Genomic DNA, 27,994 nt, shown 5'->3' on the forward strand with positions numbered 1-27,994 from the left:
TTAACAAAACGTTAAATAATACAGCATTGATTTGTGTAGGACTATCAACTCTTGAATTGAATCATTAAAATCAATACTTTATGGTAGTAAAGCCACAAAAGAAGGCAGACCTTTCTCGATAAATCAAGCCAAGATGGATACCGTATGTGATTGGCTACCGTGACATTGACGTCAGTTTCTGGGTGCGGAAACTCTCAACAACAAAAAGAAAGACGAGAGACAGTAAAGAGGAACACACAGAAGAGGTTAGGACCGTAGAAAATGTCGATATAACTAACATTACAGGTAATTATATACAGTTTTCACATTGCAGATGCAAGGAAATTGAATAAATGGAAGTAATTGTGAATATTACTGAGTGGTGTAAAACCTTATTTTATTATTCATTACAGTAAAAAAAAAAAAAAGCTTCCTGGAGGATTAACGTAACATTTTTTTTATATCAAGTTTATGATTTTAAAACTATACTAATCTGTTTGGTCTTGCCTTTTAATGCTTGTCGAGGAAATTGGCATCTTCGACATTTCTATTTACCGTTTGCAAGTTAAAGTTACAGTATGGTCTTTATTTATCGTCTCTAACGTTGACTCGCACAGCTCTTCGCTCAACCATTATTTTTTTTACTCAAACAAATTGGCTTTTAAATCCCCAGCCTGGTAGTCAAACCGTTTTTAAAACGACACATTTGATGTGGAGTGTTAACTGAAATGAAAATAAAAAAATCGCAACTATTGCCAGCTAAGGCACTGCTTCCTAGGCAAGAACAAGACCCCCTTCCCGTCGACGATTTGAAGCACAGCTAATGGATTCAAGCTTGTTTTTGATGTAAATGTCTCGAGTATCTCACGAAATTTGTGATCATGTTTACGATTTTACACTGAGAAATCCACAATTAGATTCGTGTTTGTGTTATGATTAAGTAGGCGTTAACCTAAGAAATCTGACACCGAATCCCAGCTGAGACAAACCCTGACCGGGTGAACAAATGTAGGGCGGACAAATATTTACTAACATCACACTCCCGTCTTGTTTTTTTTTTTTTTACAGAGAAAGACATTCCGATTGCTGTAACCGAGTCCAGACATGGAAACTGTGAAACTTATGAGGGAGTTGATAGCCAATTATGAACAGGAGAGGAATTATCTTCCGAAGGAAACAGGACTCCGCTTAATCGAATCGACTGGAGAGGTAGTCTGCAGTACAGTAGCTAAATATAAATGTTGTTCACATGGTCGATATGAATCCCTGAACAGAAAACAAAATTGGTCCGTAACGCCTTACACTAATACACATTGTAAATGCCTAAAATCTTACTGTTGCATACTGTAAGGAAATAATATTTTATCTTGATCTTATTCATTACAGAATGACAGCAGGGGAATATCAGCTAAATGTAGGGACACCAAAGTGGAGGACCTCTGGAGCCTGACTAGTTTCTTTGGGTACAGTACACAGACTTTCGTTCTGGCAGTCAACCTGTTGGATCGATTCCTGGCCACGATGAAGGTAAGATGAAGACTCAACCAAGAGCACTTTTTTTTTTTAGTAATTTCAACATACTCTACAGCTAATTAGCAACAAGGTTGACAAGTGTTCTACATTTATTTTGATGACAAAGAGATAATGTCCTTAGACAAACTACAAATAAAAAGGGAATTGCTGTGAGTAATAGCCTGTCCCCATTTCCACTAATTCCAAGCTTTTGTGCGTCTCTCCTCTTCAGGTCCAACCCAAATATCTAGCTTGCGTCGGCATCAGCTGCCTCCACATCGCAGCCAAAGCAGTCGAAGAGGATTGTAACTTGTCTTCCACCAATGAGCTTATTCGTATCAGCCAGTGCAAGTTTACGGTCTCGGACCTCACTCGCATGGAGAAGATCGTTTCAGAGAAACTCAACTTCCAACTCAAAACCATCACAGCCTTAACGTTTTTGCACCTATACTACGGAATCACAAGCGCCCATACCTCAGACCTGTGAGAACCCATTATAAATATATTACAATTCACAGAGCAATCAACTCCATTTGGAAGGTGGTAATAGTGTGACACAATTAACTTAATTAATAATTAACTTGGGCGGCAGGGTAGCCTGGTGGTTAGAGCGTTGGACTAGTAACCGGAAGGTTGCAAGTTCAAACCCCGAGCTGTCGTTCTGCCCCTGAACAGGCAGTTAACCCACTGTTCCTAGGCTGTCATTGAAAATAAGATTTTTTTCTTAACTGACTTGCCTAGTTAAATAAAGGGGAAAAAAAGAACTAGACATGTACTTATTATAGTCCTGACTGGAAGTAGGACGATGGGTTTTAACTATTCTCACTGGACATGATCAACATGGTGTCCATTCCACCATAACAAATTAAATTATGTAACAGGTAGCCCTGACACCCTGTTTTCACACCCTGATTGGTTCTAATATGTAATTTAACCTTTACAGGAAGGAGGCCCTGAATCTCGACATACTAGAGATCCAGCTCAAAGCCTGTCTCTGCCGGATCGCGTTCTCTAAAGCTAAAGTAACGATTTACCCCAGAGAGTCCATGAGATGTTACATGTTTCAGGAGACCTCTTGGCAGCCGCAGTCTAACATGATGCATTTCTCTTCTCTTCCAGCCGTCTGTCTTGGCCCTGTCACTCCTCACTCAGGAGATTGAAGCCATGCAGTCTGTTGATATGTTAGAAATAGCACATCATGTTCAAAGACATCTCAAGGTAAACACATTATACACCCTGTAGAACATCCTTGAAGCTTTATCACATAGCATGGATGTAATCCTTTGTTTTAAAACAGCAGTAACCCGGTGTTAACTGTCAAATTTGTACACAAAATACACCTATTTTTTCCCCCTGGAGCCATCTCTGAATATTGTATGCCCTTACAACCCTGGTCCAAAAGGTTTCACATGACAACTGGCACAGTTATGGAAAGATAAAAAATAAAAAAGCTTTCACATTCCCCGGCCTCATGTTCCCAGCTGCTATCCTTTTACAACGCCTTGGGATCCATCCCAGAAGGGTTTCTGCTGACTCCAGTCTATTATGTAACCCGGTGTCCAATGTTATGATGCCCTGGTCGTCTTTTACAGATCACTGACGTTGAGCTCCTACACTGGAAGGGACTAGTGGCCAAGTGTATGTCCGACTACTCTTCTCCCGAATGTAGCAAACCAAACAATAAAAAGCTTGTCTGGATCGTGTCGAGAAGGACGGCTCAGAATCTTCACACCAACTACTGCAACGTCCCTGAACTGCCAACCATTCCTGAGGACTGCTGGGATCAGGGTGAAAGGTATACAGGAATATATGTCTGTAGAGAAAGAGAAACATGCGCATCAAAAACATTCTACCATGCCTACATTCTGTTAGAAGGCAGTCAAACAAGTCTACTATACGACAACAGGGAAGAAGTATGGAAAATCCCCTGAATAACAAAAGTAGGGAAATCTCCAGCCACACACACATTTAAGCCCCACCCTCTCCACTGTTTTGTTCAAAGGTTGACCACTCCTACTGTCTGGTTTCAGTTGTTATATCATTCCCATGACTTGTATGGTATTGGGGGGGGGTTCCATACCATCAGCCACGTCATAGCCCTACTGGTTGCGTCAGTTAGCCTATCAGAAGAGGCCCATCCTCGGCTCGCTCTCGTATCACTAACTAACACACATACTTAATGTCTGAGTGTTTTAAGTGACTTCTGTCATGTCCTACTCCTACCTAGCAACAATAGTTCCCATAACAGCTCAACCACAACATTACACAACCAGCTAAAGCTCCACATAAGAGACCTGGGATGGGTCTTGTAGTCAAACAATTAATAAAAAGGATGAAATTACATTGGATAACTGCAAACAGGATTAAAGAATATTGTGAATTTTAACTTTTTCTTCTTGTTTTTCCAGTGAAGACTCGTGTGAAGACATGAGTTCGGGGGAGGAGAGCCTGAGCAGTTCCCTGGGCTCTGACGCGGAGGGGCCTTACTTCCCTCGAAACTTCCTCTGCTAAAAACCCCACAACAAATACCTCCTAGACCAAAGCCCTCGAGGGAGCCACTGTGCCTGGGTTACATAACCACCTTTTCGAATGCGGGGTCATGCTCATTTAATTCAAAACGTAGCTAAAAGTTTTACAACAGTTAAAGAAGCGGTCATTGGGCACGTTCAGGCTTGTCGTTCCCTGTGACTGCCTATTTTGTTCATAGTGAATACGAACCAGAAAATAGCTTCTCTTATATACCGTAGTAAATATTTGTTAGCCTTCTATAGGGGCTACCAGTGTGGCTCATTACAGAAAACCAATCAATATACAGTGTATTTTTAAAGCTAACAACAAAACATACAGAAATGTGAGAGTTTGCACAATCCTGAAGACGGGCAGCTAAATGACATTTCTATAGTGTGGCGCATGTTTGGATTTGTCTCACATTCCAGCCACTATATATATATATATATATATGTCCCAAATGGCACCCTCTATAGTGCACTACTTTTGACCAGAGCCCTGTGTGTCCTGGTCAGAAGTAGTGCACTAGAAAGGGAAATAAGGTGCCATTTGGTGGAAACACTTCTGAAGTGGCTGGATTTGTCTCACATTAACCTGGTTAAAAACTTACTTTGGCCAGTTTCTGTATAACGAGTTGACTGGGCTGGTTAGTGTTAAACTGTAAAAGCCAAAGTCTGTTTCTATTAAGAGTGTGTGTGACTATGATCTTGTTAAACTTCAATGTGCCAATTTGTTGGCTGTAGGTTCTTAAATTATTTGGATTGTATGTATGTGAGAGATAATGTAATGAATGTACAAAACTGTTTAAAAAAAATGTAAATTTGTAAAAATGTACAAAAAAAAAGCATTGTGAATAGTACCTTTGTAGATATGAACTTATTTTTTTTTGCCTGTGAGCTATGACAAAACATTAAAATACTATTTTGAAATCCCCATTTAGTCTTAATGTTGCCCATCAGAGATAGTACGTTAGGTTACACCTGTCTTGGCCTCGTCTATATGAACAGTGACTGGCAAAAAGGACGCCCTGGGGCAATACATTTTCTTTACAAAAATAAAACAATACTTTTCTGGCTCATGACCTCAGTTGGCCAACTCACTCTGCTTCAGTCAGAGAAAACAACAAAACACGATGAAAAATAAGATTAATTTAGTGAAGCTAGCTCTTGATTTTCTAGACTATCAGTCCTGGCACAAAAAAAACCCTACATGAAATCACTCAACAAAATCAAAAGTTAAAGAGAACTTGCCATAGTTTCATCCATCATCTGGTTTGAAAAGGAACAGTTTGAGGTGAGGCTGCATCCACCAATAGTGAGGTCAGAGACCCATGCCAGACTTCTTCCGTTTAGGTTGTGAGGTTAGGAAGGATAGCTCCTGAGGCAGAGATGGAGGACAGCTGAGAGGACTATAGCTGCTGTCATTGAAGCATCCACAGGTTCCTAAAGATCCCCACCCAAAAAATAATCCCGATGCCACCACAGTCCTCAAAATGACCGCCGAGGTTAGAGTCCAAACCTTCCGTTGTCAAGGGCGATAGACTACTAACGGTGTAGGGTTTGGAACTAGTTAACTGCTTGTGTAATGTACTGGGCTGGGAGAGGAAACTACTGGCCTGCTTGTTGGGTATAGTTAGCTTGTTGAGAGGGGTGAACTACCACTGAGTGGCCTATGGAGGTGTAGTGGGCTGTCAGAGCCATCTCCTACCGGGCTGGTAGTGGGCTGGGGGAGGAAACTACTCAGCTGGTATAGTGGGCTGTGAACTACTAAACTAAGTTCCCGATGATGTATAGTGGGCTGGGACAGACACCTACCAAACTTCCCCAGTAGTGTAGTGGGCTGGGACAGACACCTACCAAACTTCCCCAGTAGTGTAGTGGGCTGGGACAGACACCTACCAAACTTCCCCAGTAGTGTAGTTGGCTGCGACAACTGAACTCCTATGAAGTGCAGTGGGCTGTGAGATCCTGGTCTGTTTCTGTGGTGTAGGTGTGGTAACCCTCGCTGTCCCAGGGTCAAACGGCGCATCCCACTTGGTGTCGTAGCTGTTTGTGGCCGAACGGTCTCTGTCGACCAACCGGAGATAGAGAGGCGCTCTGTCCACGTCTGATTGGTGAAACTGCTTGATAGATGTATCGACCGGTTGGTCTCCTCCTTCAAATCAAAAGTTCAAATTTATATATTTGGGTTATTTACCAGACACTTTTTCTTTAACCACAGAGACTTCATCAGTGCATTCAACTAGGCTGTGCAAGACTACCACATATCAGTCACGGCAAGTAGAAAAATGTAACTCAAATGAGCGTAAAGCAGTGATCAGCTGAATAATAATTTTTTCCCCCAATTGGGACATTTGTAGTGCAGTCTGGGTAAGAAAGAAACAAAGGAAACATACTTTAAAAGTCCAAAACACCTTGGAACAGAGAACTAAAACTGGGTTTTTAATGTGCTAAATGAGAATTAAAACTAAAAAGTACCTTCTCCGGACACAAAACAGGTCACCGACACAGGAGGTGCAGTGTAATGTTTTGTTGTACAGGGTCAGTCACAGTAGTATGTACAGGGTCAGTCATAGTAGTATGATAGGTGTTGTTTTACAGGGTCAGTCATAGTAGTACGATAGGTGTTGTTGTACAGGGTCAGTCACCGTAGTACGATAGGTGTTGTTGTACAGGGTCAGTCATAGTAGTATGATAGGTGTTGTTGTACAGGGTCAGTCATAGTAGTATGATAGGTGTTGTTTTACAGGTTCAGTCATAGTAGTATGATAGGTGTTGTTGTACAGGGTCAGTCATAGTAGTATGATAGGTGTTGTTTTACAGGTTCAGCCATAGTAGTATGATAGGTGTTGTTTTACAGGTTCAGCCATAGTAGTACAGCGCCACTGGAGCACATTAGGGTTAAGCGTCTTGCTCAAGGGCAGATCAACATATTTAACATAACATCCTTTGGGACAAGTGAACAGTAACCTCCCATGAACGGTAACCTCCCATAAACCGTAACCTCCCATAAACCGTAACCTCCCATAAACCGTAACCTCCCATAAACCGTAACCTCCCATAAACCGTAACCTCCCATAAACCGTAACCTCCCATAAACCGTAACCTCCCATAAACCGTAACCTCCCATAAACGGTAACCTCCCATAAACGGTAATCTCCCATAAACGGTAACCTCCCATAAACGGTAACCTCCCATAAACGGTAACCTCCCATAAACGGTAACCTCCCATAAACGGTAACCTCCCATAACCGGTAACCTCCCATAACCGGTAACCTCCCATAACCGGTAACCTCCCATAACCGGTAACCTCCCATAACCGGTAACCTCCCATAACCGGTAACCTCCCATAAACGGTAACCTCCCATAAACGGTAACCTCCCATAAACGGTAACCTCCCATAAACGGTAACCTCCCATAAACAAACATAATTTGTGAACAATGTGTCGCTTCCTGCCTCTCGTCTGTAAGGGGCATTTGGAAAAGTATTCAGACCCCGTCACTTTTCCAACATTTTATTACGTTGAAGCCTTAGGTGTTGTTGTATATAACACAATGTATATAACACATCAGGACAGCGACAAAAATGGTGAATTTCAGCACCATGCTGACACTGGTTGGGTTAGTGGGAGCTAAAGATTCTGCGATTCTAACAGTCTACTGTATATAACACATCAGGACAGCGACAAAAATGGTGAATTTCAGCACCGTGCTGACACTGGTTGGGTTAGTGGGAGCTAAAGATTCTGCGATTCTAACAGTCTACTGTATATAACACATCAGGACAGCGACAAAAAAGGTGAATTTCAGCACCATGCTGACACTGGTTGGGTTAGTGGGAGCTAAAGATTCTGCGATTCTAACAGTCTACTGTATATAACACATCAGGACAGCGACAAAAATGGTGAATTTCAGCACCATGCTGACACTGGTTGGGTTAGTGGGAGCTAAAGATTCTGCGATTCTAACAGTCTACTGTATAGAACACATCAGGACAGCGACAAAAAAGGTGAATTTCAGCACCATGCTGACACTGGTTGGGTTAGTGGGAGCTAAAGATTCTGCGATTCTAACAGTCTACTGTATATAACACATCAGGACAGCGACAAAAAAGGTGAATTTCAGCACCATGCTGACACTGGTTGGGTTAGTGGGAGCTAAAGATTCTGCGATTCTAACAGTCTACTGTATATAACACATCAGGACAGCGACAAAAATGGTGAATTTCAGCACCATGCTGACACTGGTTGGGTTAGTGGGAGCTAAAGATTCTGCGATTCTAACAGTCTACTGTATAGAACACATCAGGACAGCGACAAAAAAGGTGAATTTCAGCACCATGCTGACACTGGTTGGGTTAGTGGGAGCTAAAGATTCTGCGATTCTAACAGTCTACTGTATAGAACACATCAGGACAGCGACAAAAAAGGTGAATTTCAGCACCGTGCTGACACTGGTTGGGTTAGTGGGAGCTAAAGATTCTGCGATTCTAACAGTCTACTGTATATAACACATCAGGACAGCGACAAAAAAGGTGAATTTCAGCACCATGCTGACACTGGTTGGGTTAGTGGGAGCTAAAGATTCTGCGATTCTAACAGTCTACTGTATATAACACATCAGGACAGCGACAAAAAAGGTGAATTTCAGCACCATGCCGACGCTGGTTGGGTTAGTGGGAGCTAAAGATTCTGCGATTCTAACAGTCTACTGTATATAACACATCAGGACAGCGACAAAAAAGGTGAATTTCAGCACCATGCCGACGCTGGTTGGGTTAGTGGGAGCTAAAGATTCTGCGATTCTAACAGTCTACTGTATAGAACACATCAGGACAGCGACAAAAAAGGTGAATTTCAGCACCATGCCGACACTGGTTGGGTTAGTGGGAGCTAAAGATTCTGCGATTCTAACAGTCTACTGTATATAACACATCAGGACAGCGACAAAAAAGGTGAATTTCAGCACCATGCCGACGCTGGTTGGGTTAGTGGGAGCTAAAGATTCTGCGATTCTAACAGTCTACTGTATAGAACACATCAGGACAGCGACAAAAAAGGTGAATTTCAGCACCATGCTGACACTGGTTGGGTTAGTGGGAGCTAAAGATTCTGCGATTCTAACAGTCTACTGTATAGAACACATCAGGACAGCGACAAAAAAGGTGAATTTCAGCACCATGCCGACACTGGTTGGGTTAGTGGGAGCTAAAGATTCTGCGATTCTAACAGTCTACTGTATAGAACACATCAGGACAGCGACAAAAAAGGTGAATTTCAGCACCATGCTGACACTGGTTGGGTTAGTGGGAGCTAAAGATTCTGCGATTCTAACAGTCTACTGTATAGAACACATCAGGACAGCGACAAAAAAGGTGAATTTCAGCACCATGCTGACGCTGGTTGGGTTAATCTATTAAAAAAAATATTGATATGCATTTTAAGTGTCTTAAACATTACCGAGTCAATCTATGCGCAAAACCCCATTAATGACTAACTGAAAACAGGGGTAGACATTTTTTGCAAATTTATACAAAATGAAAAACAGAAGTACCGTATTTACGTTAGTATTCAGACCCTTTGCTATGAGATTTGAAATTGTGCATCCTGTTTTCCATTGATCATCCTTGAGATGTTTCTCCAACTTGATTGGAGTCCACCTGTGGTAAATCAAATTGATTGGACTTGATTTGGAAAAGCACACACCTGTCTATATAAAAGGTCCCACAGTTGACAGTGCATGTCAGAGAAAAAACCAAGCCATGAGGTGGAAGGAATTGTCAGTAGAGCCCCGAGACAGGATTGTGTTGATTGTGGAATGTTGTCCCACTCCTCTTCAATGGCTGTGTTTAGTTACTGGATAGTGGCGGGAACTGGAACATGCTGTCGTACACAACTATCCAGAGCATCCCAAACATGCTCAATGGGTGACATGTCTGGTGAATATGCAGGCCATGGAAGAACTGGGACATTTTCAGCTTCCAGGAATTGTGTACAGATCCTTGTGACATGCTTCAGCATGATAATGCACTGCCACCACGGGGTGATGACAGAGGAGGAATGATACAACAATGAGTCTCAGGATCTCGTCACAGTGCATCTGTGCATTCAAACTGCTAACCAATAAAAATGCAATTGTGTTCGTTGTCCGTAGCTTATACCTGCCCATAACCCCACCATGGGGAACTCTGTTCAGCAAACGACTCGCCCACACGCCGCTATCCACGCTGTCTGCCATCTGCCTGGTACAGTTGTAAACCATGATTCATCCGTGAAGAGTACACTACTCCAGCGTGCCAGTGGCCATCGAAGGTGAGCATTTGCCCACTGAACTTCGTTACGACGGCGAACTGCAGTCAGGTCAAGACCCCGGTGAGGACAATTAGCAGGCAGATGAACTTCGTTACGACGGCGAACTGCAGTCAGGTCAAGACCCCGGTGAGGACAATTAGCATGCAGATGAACTTCGTTACGACGGCGAACTGCAGTCAGGTCAAGACCCCGGTGAGGACAATTAGCATGCAGATGAACTTCGTTACGACGGCGAACTGCAGTCAGGTCAAGACCCCGGTGAGGACAATTAGCATGCAGATGAACTTCCCAGAGACAGTTTTTGACAGTTGGTGCAGAAATGATTTGATGTTCAAACCCAGTCATTAGCTGTCCAGGTGTCAGACGATCCCCCTCAGGTGAAGAAGCCGGATGTGGAGGACGTGGTTTACACATGGCATGCGGTTGTCAGGCTGGTTGGACTTAATGCCACATTCTCGAAAACGAGATCGGTAGAGAAATGAACATGAAGTTCCCTGGCAACAGCTCTGGTGTACATTGCTGCACACTCCCTCAAAACATCTGTGGCATCTGTGTTGTGTGACGAAACTGCATATTTTAGCATGGCATTTTATTGTCCCCCAGCACAAGGTGCACCTGTGTAATGAGCATGCTGTTTAATCAGCTTCTTGATATGCCACACCTGTCAGGTGGATGGATTATCTTGGCAAAGGAGAAATGCTCACTAACAGGGATGTAAACCATTTGTGTGTATGGAAAATTTCATTTAAACTCATGAAACTAATACTTTACATGTTGTGCTTATATTTTATTTTTTGTTTGTTCAGTGTTATACCACTTGAATACAGGTTCTGCAGTAAGACTGGTTTGTCAGCAATGGCCTGAAGGACATGATTCACTCGAAACCCAAGACAAACCCATTGAATTCAAATGAATGCACACAACAGAATACTGTAGCAGCAACACTTCCTGAGATCTGAGAGCTCAACCAGGTGAGGGGAGTCATTTACTAATTAGTGACCTTAATTCATTAATCAAGTACAAGCGAGGAGCTTAAACCCGCAGACGCTCCGCAGAATGAGTTGACACGTGCCGTTTAGCCTTCTCCCTCTAGAACGGACGATAGGAATCTAGCGATCGGTCACAAAGCGAGCGATGACAGGGGACGCTGCTGGTTTGTCAGTCCTCCGTCTGTCCCTCTCTCAGTACCCGTGTTATTGTTTGTAGAAGAGCTTCTTAAATCGTCTCCTGTGAGAGAATGTACACATCCCGTCGAACGTAATGAGTTAAAATACACTTAATTAATGTTGTGGCGTTTATTTTACTTTCCCGTGTTTTGAATCAAATGTTATTTGTGTCAAATACAACAGGTGTATAAATTACAGCTCAACTTTATTTACTTACAAAGTATAAATTACAGCTCAACTTTATTTACTTACAAAGTATAAATTACAGTGAAATATAAATTACAGCTCAACTTTATTTACTTACAAGCCCTTAACCAGTTAAGAAAACCTTAAACTAAAGTAAAACATTTCATTTTAAAAAATGAGGCTTTATACAGGTGGCACAGGTAAGTAGAGTTAATTGGTACATCTAGGTAGGGGTGAAGCGACTATGCATTGATAAACAGGGGGGGGGGGTCAATGTAAATAGTCCGGGTGGCCATTTTGTCTTATTGCTTGGCGGAAGAAGCTGTTAAAGAGCCTTTTGGCCCTCTACTTGGTGTCCTGGTACCACTTGCCGTGCGTCAGCAGAGAAAACACTGACTTGGGTGACTGGAGTCTTTGATAAGTTTATAGAAGGTGTAGAAGTGACTGAATAAAGTCACCTTCCTTTGTCCCTTTGTCATTCATAAGTCAACGTAGGTATCGGACCATGCATCTCATCGGAAAGCAAATAAACCAAATTCCTTGTTTGTAATTTTCCTAGGATTCGAAGCCCATGTCGAGACCAGCCAGTGTCGGCTAAAACAAAAACGACTCATCAGCCTAGTGATGAGGTCGTCGCTAACGAACAGCTCTTTTTTTAACGGATCTTTATAGGTGAGCGGAAAACGAATCTCTTCGGCGAGCGAGATGTTCATTTGCATACCGGTAAGGCTTCTCCTCTGCTCTTTGGCGATTATCTGTAGATAAATTATGAAAACATTCGATGAAGATGTTTAATCATCACTGCAGACACAATAGAGGAGAGAGATTAACAATACTGATATAAGTCTACTGATTTGATTAAAGGGTAAATCAACAGCTGTTTTTGTGTAGAAAAGCCTGTTTCATTCACACCCGCAGGTCCTCATGAACCTCCTGACGTTATAGAAAAGCAGGGCTGTACAATCTGCTGGCATTTTTAAAACCCATTGTCCTGCAATTCAATACCAGTTCTCAACAGGGAATCCATGTTTACTGGCCCGGCCACTCGGCCCGGCCACTCGGCCCGGCCACTCGGCCCGGCCACTCGGCCCGGCCACTCGGCCCGGCCACTCGGCCCGGCCACTCGGCCCGGCCACTCGGCCCGGCCACTCGGCCCCGCCACTCGGCCCGGCCACTCGGCCCGGCCACTCGGCCCGGCCACTCGGCCCGGCCACTCGGCCCGGCCACTCGGCCCGGCCACTCGGCCCGGCCACTCGGCCCGGCCACTCTGTTGTCCCTTGTGTCGGTGCTCTTGTAGAATACTGGTAGAGATTATGTAGTTAATTATTCATTGGCCAAGAACATTCGACCACCCATCAGGGATGATTGCAATACAGTCTGTTTTCTCTACGATTTGCTTGACCTTCACTTGAACTCTGCATCCAGCAAATGAGTAGATAAAGCATGTCTGGTTGGAGGGGTGTATGCTGGGTGAAGACAATTCAGAAATCTCTTCCAATACACATTGCCTGTGAGCATCACTGTTATAAGCAAACCTGTTTTTGATTCATTTAAGCTCATGAATATGGGGAATTTTGCTTAATTTACCCAAAAGTTTCAGACTCTTTGCAACCCTAGTTGTCACACAACTACACACTTTTAGTGGCTTTTTATTGTCCCCAGCACAAGGTGCACCTGTGTAATGATCATGCTGTTTAATAAGCTTATTGATATGCCACACATGTCAGGTGGATGGATGATCTTGGCGAAGGAGAAACGCTCACTAACAGTGTTGTAAACAAAACATGTGCACCACATTTGATAGAAATAAGGTTTTTGTTCACATGGATCTTTTATTTCAGCACCGGCTACTCGGGTCCCGGCTACTCGGGTCCCGGCTACTCGGGTCCCGGCTACTCGGGTCCCGGCTACTCGGGTCCCGGCTACTCGGGTCCCGGCTACTCCGAGGGAAAAAAACACTTTGGCATAAAGACAGATACATTCCATTACTGTGAGGTGAACAAGGGACTAGCAGACACGCTGTCGAGCTGAATTCATCAAGGTGCCTTCAACGGTGTGTTCTACCACAGGGCCCTGGGGTCAGAAAAATATATATAGGGAACAGGGTTTCATTTGGGACACAGGCTAGCTGATAGACATCTCCAAACTACACCAGCTGTGGGATAAGCGAGTGTCCGTTAAAAACAGCAGTGAACCGAATGATTGGGCCTCTACAAAATGTAATTACAAAGTTGTGTACCTGTGTGGTGACGAGGTGCTGGAAAAAGGCATGGACGTCTCTCAGGTCATTTGGACAGGATGACTCTCTCCACTCGGCACGGTCAGAGGATGTCTGTTATGAAACAGTGTGTGACGACAACGATCTTCGGTCTGTAAACACACACACAAAGCACAACAGATTTGAACATACACCATAGTCCATATTTCTTAAAACTAAGATCTCAGTGTTTGAATAACGACCATGTTGTTCTATTTCCAACTGTAAAACACGTACGAGTTGGTCGGATATGGCTATAGGTTCAAACGTTTTGTCAAATCAGCCAGGCAACACAGTTACAAAACACAAAACCTAAATCATCAAGTACCCATGGAGTGGCTTTTACGGTCTTAAATGACCCTGATATATCAGTGAGCTCCACACCTGTCCAGTCAGCACACATCATCATCATCATCATCATCATCCTGAGGTGAACAGAGAAGTCACACCATCTCCATGACGACAGCTTTGAAGTCCAGGGTTATAACGTCTGCAAACTAAATCATGACGAGAGATACTGTGTGAAATGACGGGAATACGGACAACACCTACAGTACAACTTGCTGAGAGATGTGGCGTCCCAATACCTCTCTCCCGACGTGGGAACCTCTTACACCCCCCTCTCTCCCGACGTGGGAACCCCTCTCTCCCGACGTGGGAACCCCTCTCTCCCGACGTGGGAACCCCTCTCTCCCGACGTGGGAACCCCTCTCTCCCGACGTGGGAACCCCTCTCTCCCGACGTGGGAAACGTGGGAACCCCTCTCTCCCGACGTGGGAACCCCTCTCTCCCGACGTGGGAACCCCTCTCTCCCGACGTGGGAACCCCTCTCTCCCGACGTGGGAACCCCTCTCTCCCGACGTGGGAACCCCTCTCTCCCGACGTGGGAACCCCTCTCTCCCGACGTGGGAACCCCTCTCCCGTAGATTTAAAAACAGTGGAAACTCACCCATGAGCTTCATCCCAATTCACCAACGTTCTCCTGCAGTGAGCCCTTGTCATGCATACAGTCTGTCATGGATGAAAAACAGTGGAAACTCACTTCTGTTACACAACTTTAAATCCATGACTGGGAGTGGCCACTTAGGGAGAGGGTTAGTGGAGAACAGGAGAAGGGTAAATAATTGGGGCAGGGCCATACGTTTAGTGGCAGGTATCTTAACCTCGTACCCTTTCTCCACCATCCAGATGGACAGTGACAGTGGAGCTGCCAACCAGACTCTCTGCACACGGGGACTCAAAGACAAGCCGTTTACACACTGAAGTCTGTAGCAGTCAGTCCAGGCAGTACACTGAAATTACAATGATGAATTCCCCCTCATTAAAAAGCCTTGAAGAGACGTGGGGAATTTAAGTGTACTGCCTGGATTGAAAAATAAATTGTCCCAACTGAGCAGGAAAAGAAACATTGTTAAAACTATTCCTAAAATCAGAGTTAAATACGCAGAGAAAACTTGAGGACAATTTGTGAAAGAATCATAGACTAGCTTTCTAGAGCAGCTGTCTGTGGCTATCTGCTCATACTGTGGAGCATCAGGGTCAGAGAGAATTTTAATCACTATCATTCACAGCCTCGAGGCCGACCAGAATGCCCTCGAGGCCGACCAGAATGCCCTCGAGGCCGACCAGAATGCCCTCGAGGCAGACCAGAATGCCCTCGAGGCAGACCAGAATGCCCTCGAGGCAGACCAGAATGCCCTCGAGGCAGACCAGAATGCCCTCGAGGCCAAAACAGAGTGACAGGTCAGCTAGAGTACGTGACCTTAGATGACCTTACAGCCAGGGCTCTGTTGTGTGTTTACATGCTGGGTGGCCTGACATTGTGTTCATACAGGACACACACAGATATTGGTTTTAACACACTCGTTGTCTCAGGAACAGAGCTGTTTTTGGATATTGATTAGCGATTGTCAAGGACCCACAGAAATTCCAAAATGCAGTTTAAGTTCAGATTATTTGTTTGCAATATGTGATCATTAGGCTACGAGACCTTCATAAGCCATTTATTGATTGTGGGGTTTGAAGTGTGAGGAGACAATATATTTGGTGAGAATCCCAACACAAGGTACAAGCTCTATTCTAGCTCTTAAAAAAGGGCCAGTAGCCTACCATGTGTGTGTACAATTCAACTACAGCATTACATTACGATTTATTCTGTTACCAAATCAAATGTACATGTTTATAGTATCTTCTGATTACAATGATTAGGTCTCATATTTCAACGAAATGCAATCTATTCGTTTCCAAAACATAAGTAGTCATCTCTAGCTGTCCGATAACACATGGACTTTATTTGTTTGTATTTATTTAACTTGGCAAGTCAGTTAAGAACACATTCTTATTTACAATGACAGCCTACGGAAAGGCACAAGGCCTCCTGCGGAAACGGGGGCCTGGGATTAAAAATAAATACAATATAAATATAGGACAACACACACATCACAAGAGAGAGAACACTACATAAAGAAAGACCTAAGACAACAACACAGCAAGGCAGCATGGTAGCAACACATGACAACACAGCATGGTATGACAACACAGCATGGTAGCAGCACAAAACATGGTACAAACATTATTGGGCACAGACAACAGCACAAAGGACAAGGTAGAGACAACAATACATCACACAAAGCAGCCACAACTGTCAGTGAGTGTCCATGATTGAGTCTTTGAATGAAGAGATTGAGATAAAATAGAAAGAAAAATATCTTGGTTCACTTCTAAACATAACAATGTGACTGCAAAGAGGACTGGCTAGGTAGCCTAGTGGTTAGAGTGTTGGACTAGTAACCGAAAGGTTGCCAGATCGAATCACCAAGCTGACAAGGTTAAAATCTGTTGTTCTGCCCCTGAACAAGGCAGTTAACCCACTGTTCCTAGGCCATCATTGTAAATAAGAATTTGTTCTTAACTGACTTGCCTAGTTAAAGGTAAAAAAAAATAATTAAGACAGGCAAGAGTCGAGTCCTCATTCAAATAATAATTCTTTAGCTTCTTTAAAAACAATTTTTTTTACACCCCAGTTCACTTTAAAAAGAGGTCTGAGATCAGTTATTTTTAAAGGAGGACAATAGGTGAAAACACCCCTTAATTTAAGCAAAACGCATCATGACCAGTTCAATACAGGAACTAGACTGAAATTCCAAATACATTTCATTCCAGGAAGTAAAAGGATTTGTAACAGATCCCAACCAGTCACAATTAGGATACAGCGTTATAAATACAACACAAGCACTGATGATGTTATTGTGCTTTACATTCATCCTGCTGAAGGCCAACGGTGATCGGTCTTGATTGTACCATTGAGCTGGAATGAGAGGCTTGTGGCTTCACTCCATGGCACTCCAGCACCACCCTGTGGAGGTCTGAGGTACTGCGTTACAGTTTTGAACTAGTGAATGGAATTTAAATTCCAGTTTCTGAATAAAAGTTGATGGAACGCAGCAATAATCTAAGAAAATCATGTCACAAGTCAAAAAATAAATAATTGCAGTTCTAATTTAATTGTGCAGAGTCTGCCGCATTGTAGGGGGAAAAAAAAGGGCGGCCTGTTTTGTCAAGACAAAACAAATTAAAATTGTTCGTCACATGCTTCTTAAAGACAAAAAAGGTATAGACCAAGTGAAAAGCTTACATACGGGCCCTTCCCAACAAGTCAAAATAATTATGTAATAACAACTAATAAATACACAATGAGTAACGATAACTATATACACGGGGTACCAGTACTGAGTAATGAGAACTCTGCTATATACACGGGGTACCAGTACTGAGTAATGAGAACTCTGCTATATACACGGGGTACCAGTACTGAGTAATGAGAACTCTGCTATATACACGGGGTACCAGTACTGAGTAATGAGAACTCTGCTATATACACGGGGTACCAGTACTGAGTAATGAGAACTCTGCTATATACACGGGGTACCAGTACTGAGTAATGAGAACTCTGCTATATACACGGGGTACCAGTACTGAGTAATGAGAACTCTGCTATATACACGGGGTACCAGTACTGAGTAATGAGAACTCTGCTATAAACGGGGTACCAGTACTGAGTAATGAGAACTCTGCTATATACACGGGGTACCAGTACTGAGTAATGAGAACTCTGCTATATACACGGGGTACCAGTACTGAGTAATGAGAACTCTGCTATATACACGGGGTACCAGTACTGAGTAATGAGAACTCTGCTATATACACGGGGTACCAGTACTGAGTAATGAGAACTCTGCTATATACACGGGGTACCAGTACTGAGTAATGAGAACTCTGCTATATACACGGGGTACCAGTACTGAGTAATGAGAACTCTGCTATATACACGGGGTACCAGTACTGAGTAATGAGAACTCTGCTATATACACGTACCAGGGTACCAGTACTGAGTAATGAGAACTCTGCTATATACACGGGGTACCAGTACTGAGTAATGAGAACTCTGCTATATACACGGGGTACCAGTACTGAGTAATGAGAACTCTGCTATATACACGGGGTACCAGTACTGAGTAATGAGAACTCTGCTATATACACGGGGTACCAGTACTGAGTAATGAGAACTCTGCTATATACACGGGGTACCAGTACTGAGTAATGAGAACTCTGCTATATACACGGGTACCAGTACTGAGTAATGAGAACTCTGCTATATACACGGGGTACCAGTACTGAGTAATGAGAACTCTGCTATATACACGGGGTACCAGTACTGAGTAATGAGAACTCTGCTATATACACGGGTACCAGTACTGAGTAATGAGAACTCTGCTATATACACGGGGTACCAGTACTGAGTAATGAGAACTCTGCTATATACACGGGGTACCAGTACTGAGTAATGAGAACTCTGCTATATACACGGGTACCAGTACTGAGTAATGAGAACTCTGCTATATACACGGGGTACCAGTACTGAGTAATGAGAACTCTGCTATATACACGGGGTACCAGTACTGAGTAATGAGAACTCTGCTATATACACGGGGTACCAGTACTGAGTAATGAGAACTCTGCTATATACACGGGGTACCAGTACTGAGTAATGAGAACTCTGCTATATACACGGGGTACCAGTACTGAGTAATGAGAACTCTGCTATATACACGGGGTACCAGTTTGAGTAATGAGAACTCTGCTATATACACGGGGTACCAGTACTGAGTAATGAGAACTCTGCTATATACACGGGGTACCAGTACTGAGTAATGAGAACTCTGCTATATACACGGGGTACCAGTACTGAGTAATGAGAACTCTGCTATATACACGGGGTACCAGTACTGAGTAATGAGAACTCTGCTATATACACGGGGTACCAGTACTGAGTAATATATAATAATAATATATGCCATTTAGCAGACGCTTTTATCCAAAGCGACTTACAGTCATGTGTGCATACATTCTACGTATGGGTGGTCCCGGGGATCGAACCCACTACCCTGGCGTTACAAGCGCCATGCTCTACCAACTGAGCTACAGAAGGACCATATTTTCTAGATGAGAAATGTTTGTGTAACTTGCTCTCTGCAAAAAGCTAGTTAGTTGGTCGACGCAAGCTGCAAATGTGAGTGAAACAAATAAAATGGTGTTAGCCCTTAATGCTAATCACATGCTAGCAAACCTTAGCTCTAATACAGCCCGGTACCAATGGAGGACAATCTCAGCATTATTTGTGCAACAGCTTAATGAAAATCAGAAAGGGGAAAAAAAAGGCAAAGAATATTAAGAACTCTTTGAATATAACCATTTGAATGTAATTAGAGTCCCATGGGAAACACAGACTGTCATTTTGGTTCCTACACCAAATCACAACCATCTCCTCCCTTACTTTTAAATTCATTGTCATGACAAAACCTCTGCATTCCAACCATAATTCACATTTTTATCATTCTACTGATATGATTCCAACAGTTTACCCAAATGTTGTGATCTATAAATTGCAAGTAAAAATCACAAGTCGTGACCCACTAGCCTGGCATCCCAAGCGCCATGCTCTACCAACGGAGCGATGAAGGGATTTAAACTAGAAGCAACGGCAGATGGACAACAAGGGGAGTTGAAGAAGTCAAGAGGTCGTCACCAAGGAAACAACAGCGGAGAGAGAATTCAATTTTTTTTTTCTCAACTTAAGTTTGTTTCAGTTCAATAACCATTCTAGCTCGGGTGAAGGGAAGGGGGGGGGATTGTGTATTCTGCCTAAAAGACCACTAAAACATAAGCTATTGCCCCACCACATTTTCCACCAACACATGACCGTCAAATCAAGATCTGGATGAGAAAAAGGGTATTGGATTGTAGGACCTTTCAAATACACCGAATTCAAATATAAAACAACACATGTAAAGTGTTGGTTCCAGGTTTCATGAGCTGAAAATAAAAGATCCCAGAAATGTTCCATGTGAACAAAAACCTTATTTCTCTCAAATGTAAACAAAACAAGTGCACCACAACACTGTTAGTGAGCGTTTCTCCTTCGCCAAGATCATCCATCCACCCGACATGTGTGGCATATCAATAAGCTCATTATGCATGATCATTACACAGGTGCACCTTGTGCTGGGGACAATAAAAAGCCACTAAAACTAAAAATGTGTAGTCGTGTGACAACTAGGGTTGCAAAGAGTCTGAATATTTTGGGTAAATTAAGCAAAATTCCCCATATTCATGAGCTTAAATGAATCAAAACAAGTTTGCTTATTACATTTACATTTACATTTAAGTCATTTAGCAGACGCTCTTACGGAGGAGCGGGGTGAGCTTATAACAGTGATGCTCACAGGCAATGTGCATTGGAAGAGATTTCTGAATTGTCTTCACCCAGCATACACCCCTCCAACCAGACATGCTTTATCTACTCATTTGCTGGATGCAGAGTTCAACAGAGTTCAAGTGAAGGTCAAGCTAATCGTAGAGAAAACAGACTGTATTGCAATCATCCCTGATGGGTGGTCGAATGTTCTTGGCCAATGAATAATTAACTACATAATCTCCACCAGTATTCTACAAGAGCACAGACACAAGGGACAACAGACACACCAGTCTCTACATTGCAGATGAGCTCAAGGCAGTCATCAATGACCTTGGATCACAGAAGGCATTTGCAATGGTGACAGACAACACCCATTGGCTGTGCTGCTCATGCATTGAATATAACCATTTCATTTACAAAATAGCCTCCAATACCCTACTCAACAAATTGGATGCAGTCTATCACAGTGCAATCCGTTTTGTCACCAAAGCCCCATATACTACCCACCATTGCGACCTGTACGCTCTCGTTGGCTAGCCCTCGCTTCATACTCGTCGCCAAACCCACTGGCTCCATGTCATCTACAAGACCCTGCTAGGTAAAGTCCCCCCTTATCTCAGCTCGCTGGTCACCATAGCATCTCCCACCTGTAGCACACGCTCCAGCAGGTATATCTCTCTGGTCACCCCCAAAACCAATTCTTTCTTTGGCCGCCTCTCCTTCCAGTTCTCTGCTGCCACAACACTTATCTCCCTCACTAGCTTTAAGCACCAACTGTCAGAGCATCTTACAGATTACTGCACCTGTACATAGCCCACCTATAATTTAGCCCAAACAACTACCTCTTTCCCAACTGTATTTAATTAATTTATTTATTTTGCTCCTTTGCACCCCATTATTTTTATGTCTACTTTGCACATTCTTCCATTGCAAAACTACCATTCCAGTGTTTTACTTGCTATATTGTATTTACTTTGCCACCATGGCCTTTTTTGCCTTTACCTCCCTTGTCACCTCATTTGCTCACATTGTATATAGACTTGTTTATACTGTATTATTGACTGTATGTTTGTTTTACTCCATGTGTAACTCTGTGTCGTTGTATCTGTCGAACTGCTTTGCTTTATCTTGGCCAGGTCGCAATTGTAAATGAGAACTTGTTCTCAACTTGCCCACCTGGTTAAATAAAGGTGAAATAAAAATAAATTGAATCTGCTCCTCAAGGACATCATGGCACTGAAAACACTATAAAAGAGAGCCAAGGGTCATCAAATTATAACAGCAATCTACCTCACCAAGCAAAGTGAGAAGAATAAGAGCACCACATTGAAGCTGCCCAGCAACACCCGTTGGAGTGGTGTTGTCATCATGTTTCAGTCTCCTGGAAAGGAAGGAGTCTCTCCAAGAAATGGCTGTATCACTGTCTGCCAATATGGACAGCCGTATCAAGAGGATCCTCCTGGATGATGTATTTTGGGAGAGAGTGGTAAGCAGCCTGAAACCTATAGCAGTAGCCATTGCATGGATTGAGGGAGACAATGCCATCCAGTCTGATGTTCAGACTGCTTGCAGATGTAAGAGAAGAAATAGGTACTGCCCTGCCCACCTCACTGTTGCTCCAAGCAGAGAATACTGCAGTTCTGAAAGCACATACAGGCCACAGCGTACATGTTGGACCCCAAGTCTGCTGGCAAGAGCATCATGTCTGGTGCAGAGATCAACAAGGCCTATGGTGTCATCACTACCGTGTCTCGCCACCTTGGCCTGGATGAGGGCAAGGTTCTTGGCAGTCTGGTGAAATACACTTCCATGCAAGGGCTTTGGGATGGAGATGCAATATGACAGTCGTGCCAACATCTCAGCCACCTGGTGGAAGGGACTTTGTGGATCTAAGGCTCTTTCCCTTGTTGCCTCCATCATCCTCCAAATCCCACCAGCCTCAGAGCACAACTGGTATTTGTTTGGGAAACACACACCAAAGCACGCAACAGGCTGACCAATACAAAAGATTGAAAAATTGGTGGCCAGCTGGGCGAATTTGAGGCTTTTAGAGCCTGACATCAAGCCATCATCAACAAGGTTGGAAAGTGACAGTGAAGATGGGACCTCAGAGTCTGATGTTCAAGAGGTGAACATTGAGGAGGTCCAGGGAGAAGACATGGAAGCCTGAGAGGAAGACAGTCTAGAAACTAAAGCTCTGGTTATCGTTTTACAGATGCATGTTGAAAACGTTTTTTTGGGAGATGCGTGAGGATCATTCAATATTCCCTTTATTTTGTTTTCAGTGAAATCATCCCATGTGAAGAGTCAACTCATTTAATTAAAGTTCAATTTGTAACTAAATTGTTTTTATTTATATTGGAAGGATTTAATCATTTGCAATTATGTCTACTTATGAGGTAAAATGTTTATGTTCGTCTCCATATGTTATGGTAAATATATCCCATGCAAGAAAACATCTACATTTAAATGGTATTAATATTCATTCCTATATATTCCCAAGGAAAGTTTACACCTCTGAATATTCCCCAAAAGGTTCAACACTAGTGACAACACAGAAGTTGAGGGAGATAGGCAATAGGCATGTTAACTGCAGGAATGTCGACCAGAGCAGTTTCCAGATAATTTAATGTTCATCTCTACCATAGGCCGCATCCAACGTCACTTTAGAGAATTTGGCAGTACGTCCAACCGGCCTCACAACCGCAGGCCACGTGTACGGCGGCGTGTGAGCGAGCGGTTTGCTGATGTCAACGTCTTCAACGCCCCACGGTGGCGTTATGGTATAGGCAGGCATAACAAACCAAATAGCATTTCATCGATGGATATTTGAATGCACAGTGGTAACGTGACGAGATCCCGAGGTCCATTTTTTTTATTGATCTGTGACCAACAGATGCATATCTGTATTCCCAGTCATGTCAAATCCATAGATAAGGGGCTAATGAACCTAAAATGGGCGGCAGGGTAGCCTAGTGGTTAGAGTGTAGAGGTGGCAGGGTAGCCTAGTGGTTAGAGTGTAGAGGCGGCAGGGTAGCCTAGTGGTTAGAGTGTAGAGGTGGCAGGGTAGCCTAGTGGTTAGAGTGTAGAGGTGGCAGGGTAGCCTAGTGGTGGTTAGAGTGGTAGAGGTGGCAGGGTAGCCTAGTGGTTAGAGTGTAGAGGTGGCAGGGTAGCAGGGTAGCTCTAGTGGTTAGAGCGGCAGGGTAGAGTGGTGGCAGGGTAGCCTAGTGGTTAGAGTGTAGAGGTGGCAGGGTAGCCTAGTGGTTAGAGTAGAGGCGGCAGGGTAGCCTAGTGGTTAGAGGTAGAGGCGGCAGGGTAGCCTAGTGGGCAGGGTAGCCTAGTGGTTAGAGTGTAGAGGAGGTGGGTAGCCTAGTGGTTAGAGTGTAGAGGAGGCAGGGTAGCCTAGTGGTTAGAGTGTAGAGGCGGCAGGGTAGCCTAGTGGTTAGAGTGTAGAGGCGGCAGGGTAGCCTAGTGGTTAGAGTGTTGGACTAGTAACCGGAAGGTTGGAAGTTCAAACCCCCGAGCTGACAAGGTACAAATCTGTCGTTCTGCCCCTGAACAGGCAGTTAACCCACTGTTCCTAGGCCGTCATTGAAAATAAGAATTTGTTCTTAACTGACTTGCCTAGTAAAATAAAGGTAAAATAAATAAAAATTCAAATGACTGATTTCCTCATATATAAAAAAATACAAAAATGAAATTGTTGCATTTTAATTTGTGTTTAGTATAGTTTCAGGGTGAATGCGATGTTCACAGCCTCCATTTCTGAAACTAGGCATGATGGTTGATGTGGAAAGCCTGGAAAGCCTCGTAGAGCAGTGTCTCAGCTTGGACAAGGTCTACAATGGCTCCTCACCATGCATACTTTTACTACATCAGTGTTAACATGAGCGTCATCTGTCACGTTGACGGAATTTTTTTCCCACGTCTCAAATATTATTATTTATTTTATTAAAACTGGTGGGCAAACTTCATTGCAGTGACATTTCTGGCCCACACTCAGCATAGAAAAAATTACAATCAGGACAGCCACTCTTCTCTTCCCCTGCCCAAAGTGGAAGTGTTCGCCAAAGTATGACTCACTGTTCAAGAAGCATCCTAGTAGTTATATTGGTTCGAAGTTCTGCTTACACACATATATATATATACTGCTCAAAAAAATAAAGGGAACACTTAAACAACACAATGTAACTCCAAGTCAATCACACTTCTGTGAAATCAAACTGTCCACTTAGGAAGCAATACATCTCACATGCTGTTGTGCAAATGGAATAGACAACAGGTGGAAATTATAGGCAATTATCAAGACACCCGCAATAAAGGAGTGGTTCTGCAGGTGGTGACCACAGACCACTTCTCAGTTCCTATGCTTCCTGGCTGATGTTTTGGTCACTTTTGAATGCTGGCGGTGCTTTCACTCTAGTGGTAGCATGAGACGGAGTCTACAACCCACACAAGTGGCTCAGGTAGTGCAGCTCAGCCAGGATGGCACATCAATGCGAGCTGTGGCAAGAAGGTTTGCTGTGTCTGTCGGCGTAGTGTCCAGAGCATGGAGGCGCTACCAGGAGACAGGCCAGTACATCAGGAGACGCAGAGGAGGCCAACAACCCAGCAGCAGGACCGCTACCGCCGCCTTTGTGCAAGGAGGAGCAGGAGGAGCACTGCCAGAGCCCTGCAAAATGACCTCCAGCAGGCCACAAATGTGCATGTGTCTGCTCAAACGGTCAGAAACAGACTCCATGAGGGTGGTAATGAGGGCCGGACGTCCACAGGTGGGGGTTGTGCTTCCAGCCCAACACCGTGCAGGACGTTTTTCATTTGTCAGAGAACACCAAGATTGGCAAATTCGCCACTGGCGCCCTGTGCTCTTCACAGATGAAAGCAGGTTCACACTGAGCACGTGACAGAGTCTGGAGACGCCATGGAGAACATTCTGCTGCCTGCAACATTCTCCAGCATGACCAGTTTGGCAGTGGGTCAGTCATGGTGTGGGGTGGCATTTCTTTGGGGGCGCACAGCCCTCCATGTGCTCGCCAGAGGTAGCCTGACTGCCATTAGGTACCGAGATGAGATCCTCAGACCCCTTGTGAGACCATATGCTGGTGTGGTTGGCCCTGGGTCCCTCCTAATGCAAGACAATGCTAGACCTCATGTAGCTGGAGTGTCAGCAGTTCCTGCAAGAGGAAGGCATTGATGCTATGGACTGGTTCCCCAGACCTGAATCCAATTGAGCACATCTGGGACATCATGTCTTGCTCCATTCACCCACGACACGTTGCACCACAGACTGTCCAGGAGTTGGCGGATGCTTTAGTCCAGGTCTGGGAGCATGCCCAAGCGTTGTAGGGAGGTCATACAGGCACGTGGAGGCCACACACACTACGGAGCCTCATTTTGACTTGTTTTAAGGACATTACATCAAAGTTGGATCAGCCTGTAGTGTGGTTTTCCACTTTAATTTTGAGTGTGACTCCAAATACAGACCTTTATGAGTTGATAAATTTGATTTCCATTGATAATATGTGTGATTTTGTTGTTAGCACATTCAACTATCTAAAGAAAAAAGTATATAATAACAATATTTCATTCATTCAGATCTAGGATGTGTTATTTTAGTGTTACCTTTATTTTTTGAGCAGTATATATATGACAAGTCTTTGAAATATAAATAACTTGACAGGAGAGCCAATGACGTGTGTTGTTGACAGTTCAAAAACCAGGAAGTAAAAAAGTTTAAAAAAAAAAAACGTTCTAACATGCTCTAATGTCCAAACGGATCTGAGAGCTGTTGACCATTTGCTGGAGAAAGACAAGAACATAATTCAAAACAAGCGGAATCTGAAAGTGCAAATGTTTAGTAACATGCACACGAGTAAATCATAATGAGAACGTTAATTAACATCCACACTAATAAATTCGATATTTAACCGTTTAATGGCAATAGGCCGAGTATCGTTGTACCTAAACTGTATGTGTAAACATGTGTATGCAGGGCCCAGCTGTAAAAGAGACCTTGGTCTCAGTCTGTGTTCCTTGTTAAAATAAGAGGTAGAATAATAATGGCATTGGTCTTAACACCTTAAATCGGTTTCATCTTAATCGGGTTAGGTCATAATCTAAGTATATGTCAAATAAAACACAGTTTTCTGTGTTCTCTTTTAGGCCATGAACACGGCTTTCATCAGAGTTAGTTCTGCGCATTATAGTAACACTAACAGGGCGAGTTTCCTTTGTGCGAATGAAGTGATTTCAGAAAAAAACGTAATGTATCTTAATAGTTTAACCATACAAACGCAATCAAATAGTAATCAGAAAAATAACATGGTCTCTGTAGTATAACGTTTATGCGATAGCCTGCATTGATCAATGACTGATTCCATGTAAATTGAATTATTGAGGAAATCGTTATTGCAAAGTATGTAAATATTTAAAATCTTACTTTTTTTCTCCGACTATTCGCGATAAAACATAGTATTGTTTGCATGTAACCGTACTCAGTGTCTTATCAAACATTATCAACAGGGATTAGAGAAGAATGACAGGCCACATTACCTCTTGCTGGTGTCGAAGGGGTGCTATATGATCCACTGGCACACATGGCTCTCCCGTCACTTGGGTATTGAGATTCATACTTCCCCGTCTTTGGTTCACTTACCACCGTGCTAAACATCAACGCCTGTAAAATAGCAACGGGAATGTACATGATTAAAATCCAGATTGTCCATGCATTATCCAGCCAGCCATGACACGAGGCCAGCTGTACTAGAAAATGCATTTACAATCGACGTAATAACTCACCTCGTGAAGAGCAACGTTTACTTCCAACACGTGACTAAATACAAAACCCAGCGTGCGACGTTAAATCAAAGTTGAACTGGGTTGCCCAGAGTTAAAATAAACCGGGTAAACCCTTTGTAGAAATGTGTAATCCATGCCCGAAAGAAATCGCAACGCATTAGCCCAACAACCACGTCGCATGACAGTTCTGGACATGTACACCATGTGGCTAAACTACAACCCACTAGTTACCTAACTAAACACATGGCTAGTTATATAACTACATCCCTGCTCTCATTAGCCCTCTTTAAAATGTGCCATGTCAACGCCCAAAACTATATTTTAAAAAAAAGAAAAGTCCAGAAACCCCTAAATTTGCGCACTGTTTGGAAGATCGACCGATATTGATGGGACGCGTCCAGCGCCACCCCAAATGGACATAGGATCAGGTGCGGTCTTCCTTCTTCTTCGATGGAGTTTAACAGCAGTTGGCATCCAATGTTAATGATGCATTACCGCCGCCAGCTGGACGGTGTATTGATTAA

At 43.5% G+C, this 27,994-nt stretch overlaps 1 protein-coding gene and 1 long non-coding RNA gene across 3 annotated transcripts; one reads left to right on the plus strand and one right to left on the minus strand.

The window, feature by feature from the left end:
• Positions 1 to 136: 136 nt before the first annotated feature.
• Positions 137 to 4,934, plus strand: LOC123989550 (cyclin-G2-like). The gene is made up of 8 exons (XM_046290643.1): positions 137 to 285; positions 1,048 to 1,188; positions 1,366 to 1,506; positions 1,724 to 1,974; positions 2,435 to 2,513; positions 2,611 to 2,709; positions 3,084 to 3,286; positions 3,900 to 4,934. The coding sequence occupies exons 2-8, from the start codon at positions 1,084 to 1,086 to the stop codon at positions 4,000 to 4,002; spliced, it is 981 nt and encodes a 326-aa protein (XP_046146599.1). The 5' UTR covers positions 137 to 285; positions 1,048 to 1,083; the 3' UTR covers positions 4,003 to 4,934.
• LOC123989551 lies at positions 1,584 to 27,919 on the minus strand. 2 transcript variants are annotated; one of them, XR_006830565.1, is made up of 5 exons: positions 27,471 to 27,918; positions 27,225 to 27,348; positions 13,901 to 14,031; positions 5,898 to 6,153; positions 1,584 to 3,304 (listed from the first exon to the last, which is right to left on the minus strand). It is a non-coding gene; the product is annotated as an uncharacterized LOC123989551 (long non-coding RNA). The 2 variants fall into 2 exon arrangements; XR_006830566.1 differs by lacking the exon at positions 1,584 to 3,304 and adding an exon at positions 5,247 to 5,376 and having other exon boundaries at positions 27,471 to 27,919.
• Between the last annotated feature and the right edge of the window lie 75 nt (positions 27,920 to 27,994).

The sequence above is a fragment of the Oncorhynchus gorbuscha genome, linkage group LG11 (assembly GCF_021184085.1).
Source record: "Oncorhynchus gorbuscha isolate QuinsamMale2020 ecotype Even-year linkage group LG11, OgorEven_v1.0, whole genome shotgun sequence".
Classification (NCBI taxonomy): Eukaryota; Metazoa; Chordata; class Actinopteri; order Salmoniformes; family Salmonidae; genus Oncorhynchus; species Oncorhynchus gorbuscha.

Coding starts and splice junctions, on each gene's coding strand:
- LOC123989550 (XM_046290643.1), top strand. CDS start 1,084: ATGGAAACTGTGAAACTTATGAGGGAGTTGATAGCCAATTATGAACAG. Junction 2,514..2,610: donor TCGCGTTCTCTAAAGCTAAA/GTAACGATTTAC, acceptor CTTCTCTTCCAG/CCGTCTGTCTTGGCCCTGTC. Junction 2,710..3,083: donor ATGTTCAAAGACATCTCAAG/GTAAACACATTA, acceptor CGTCTTTTACAG/ATCACTGACGTTGAGCTCCT.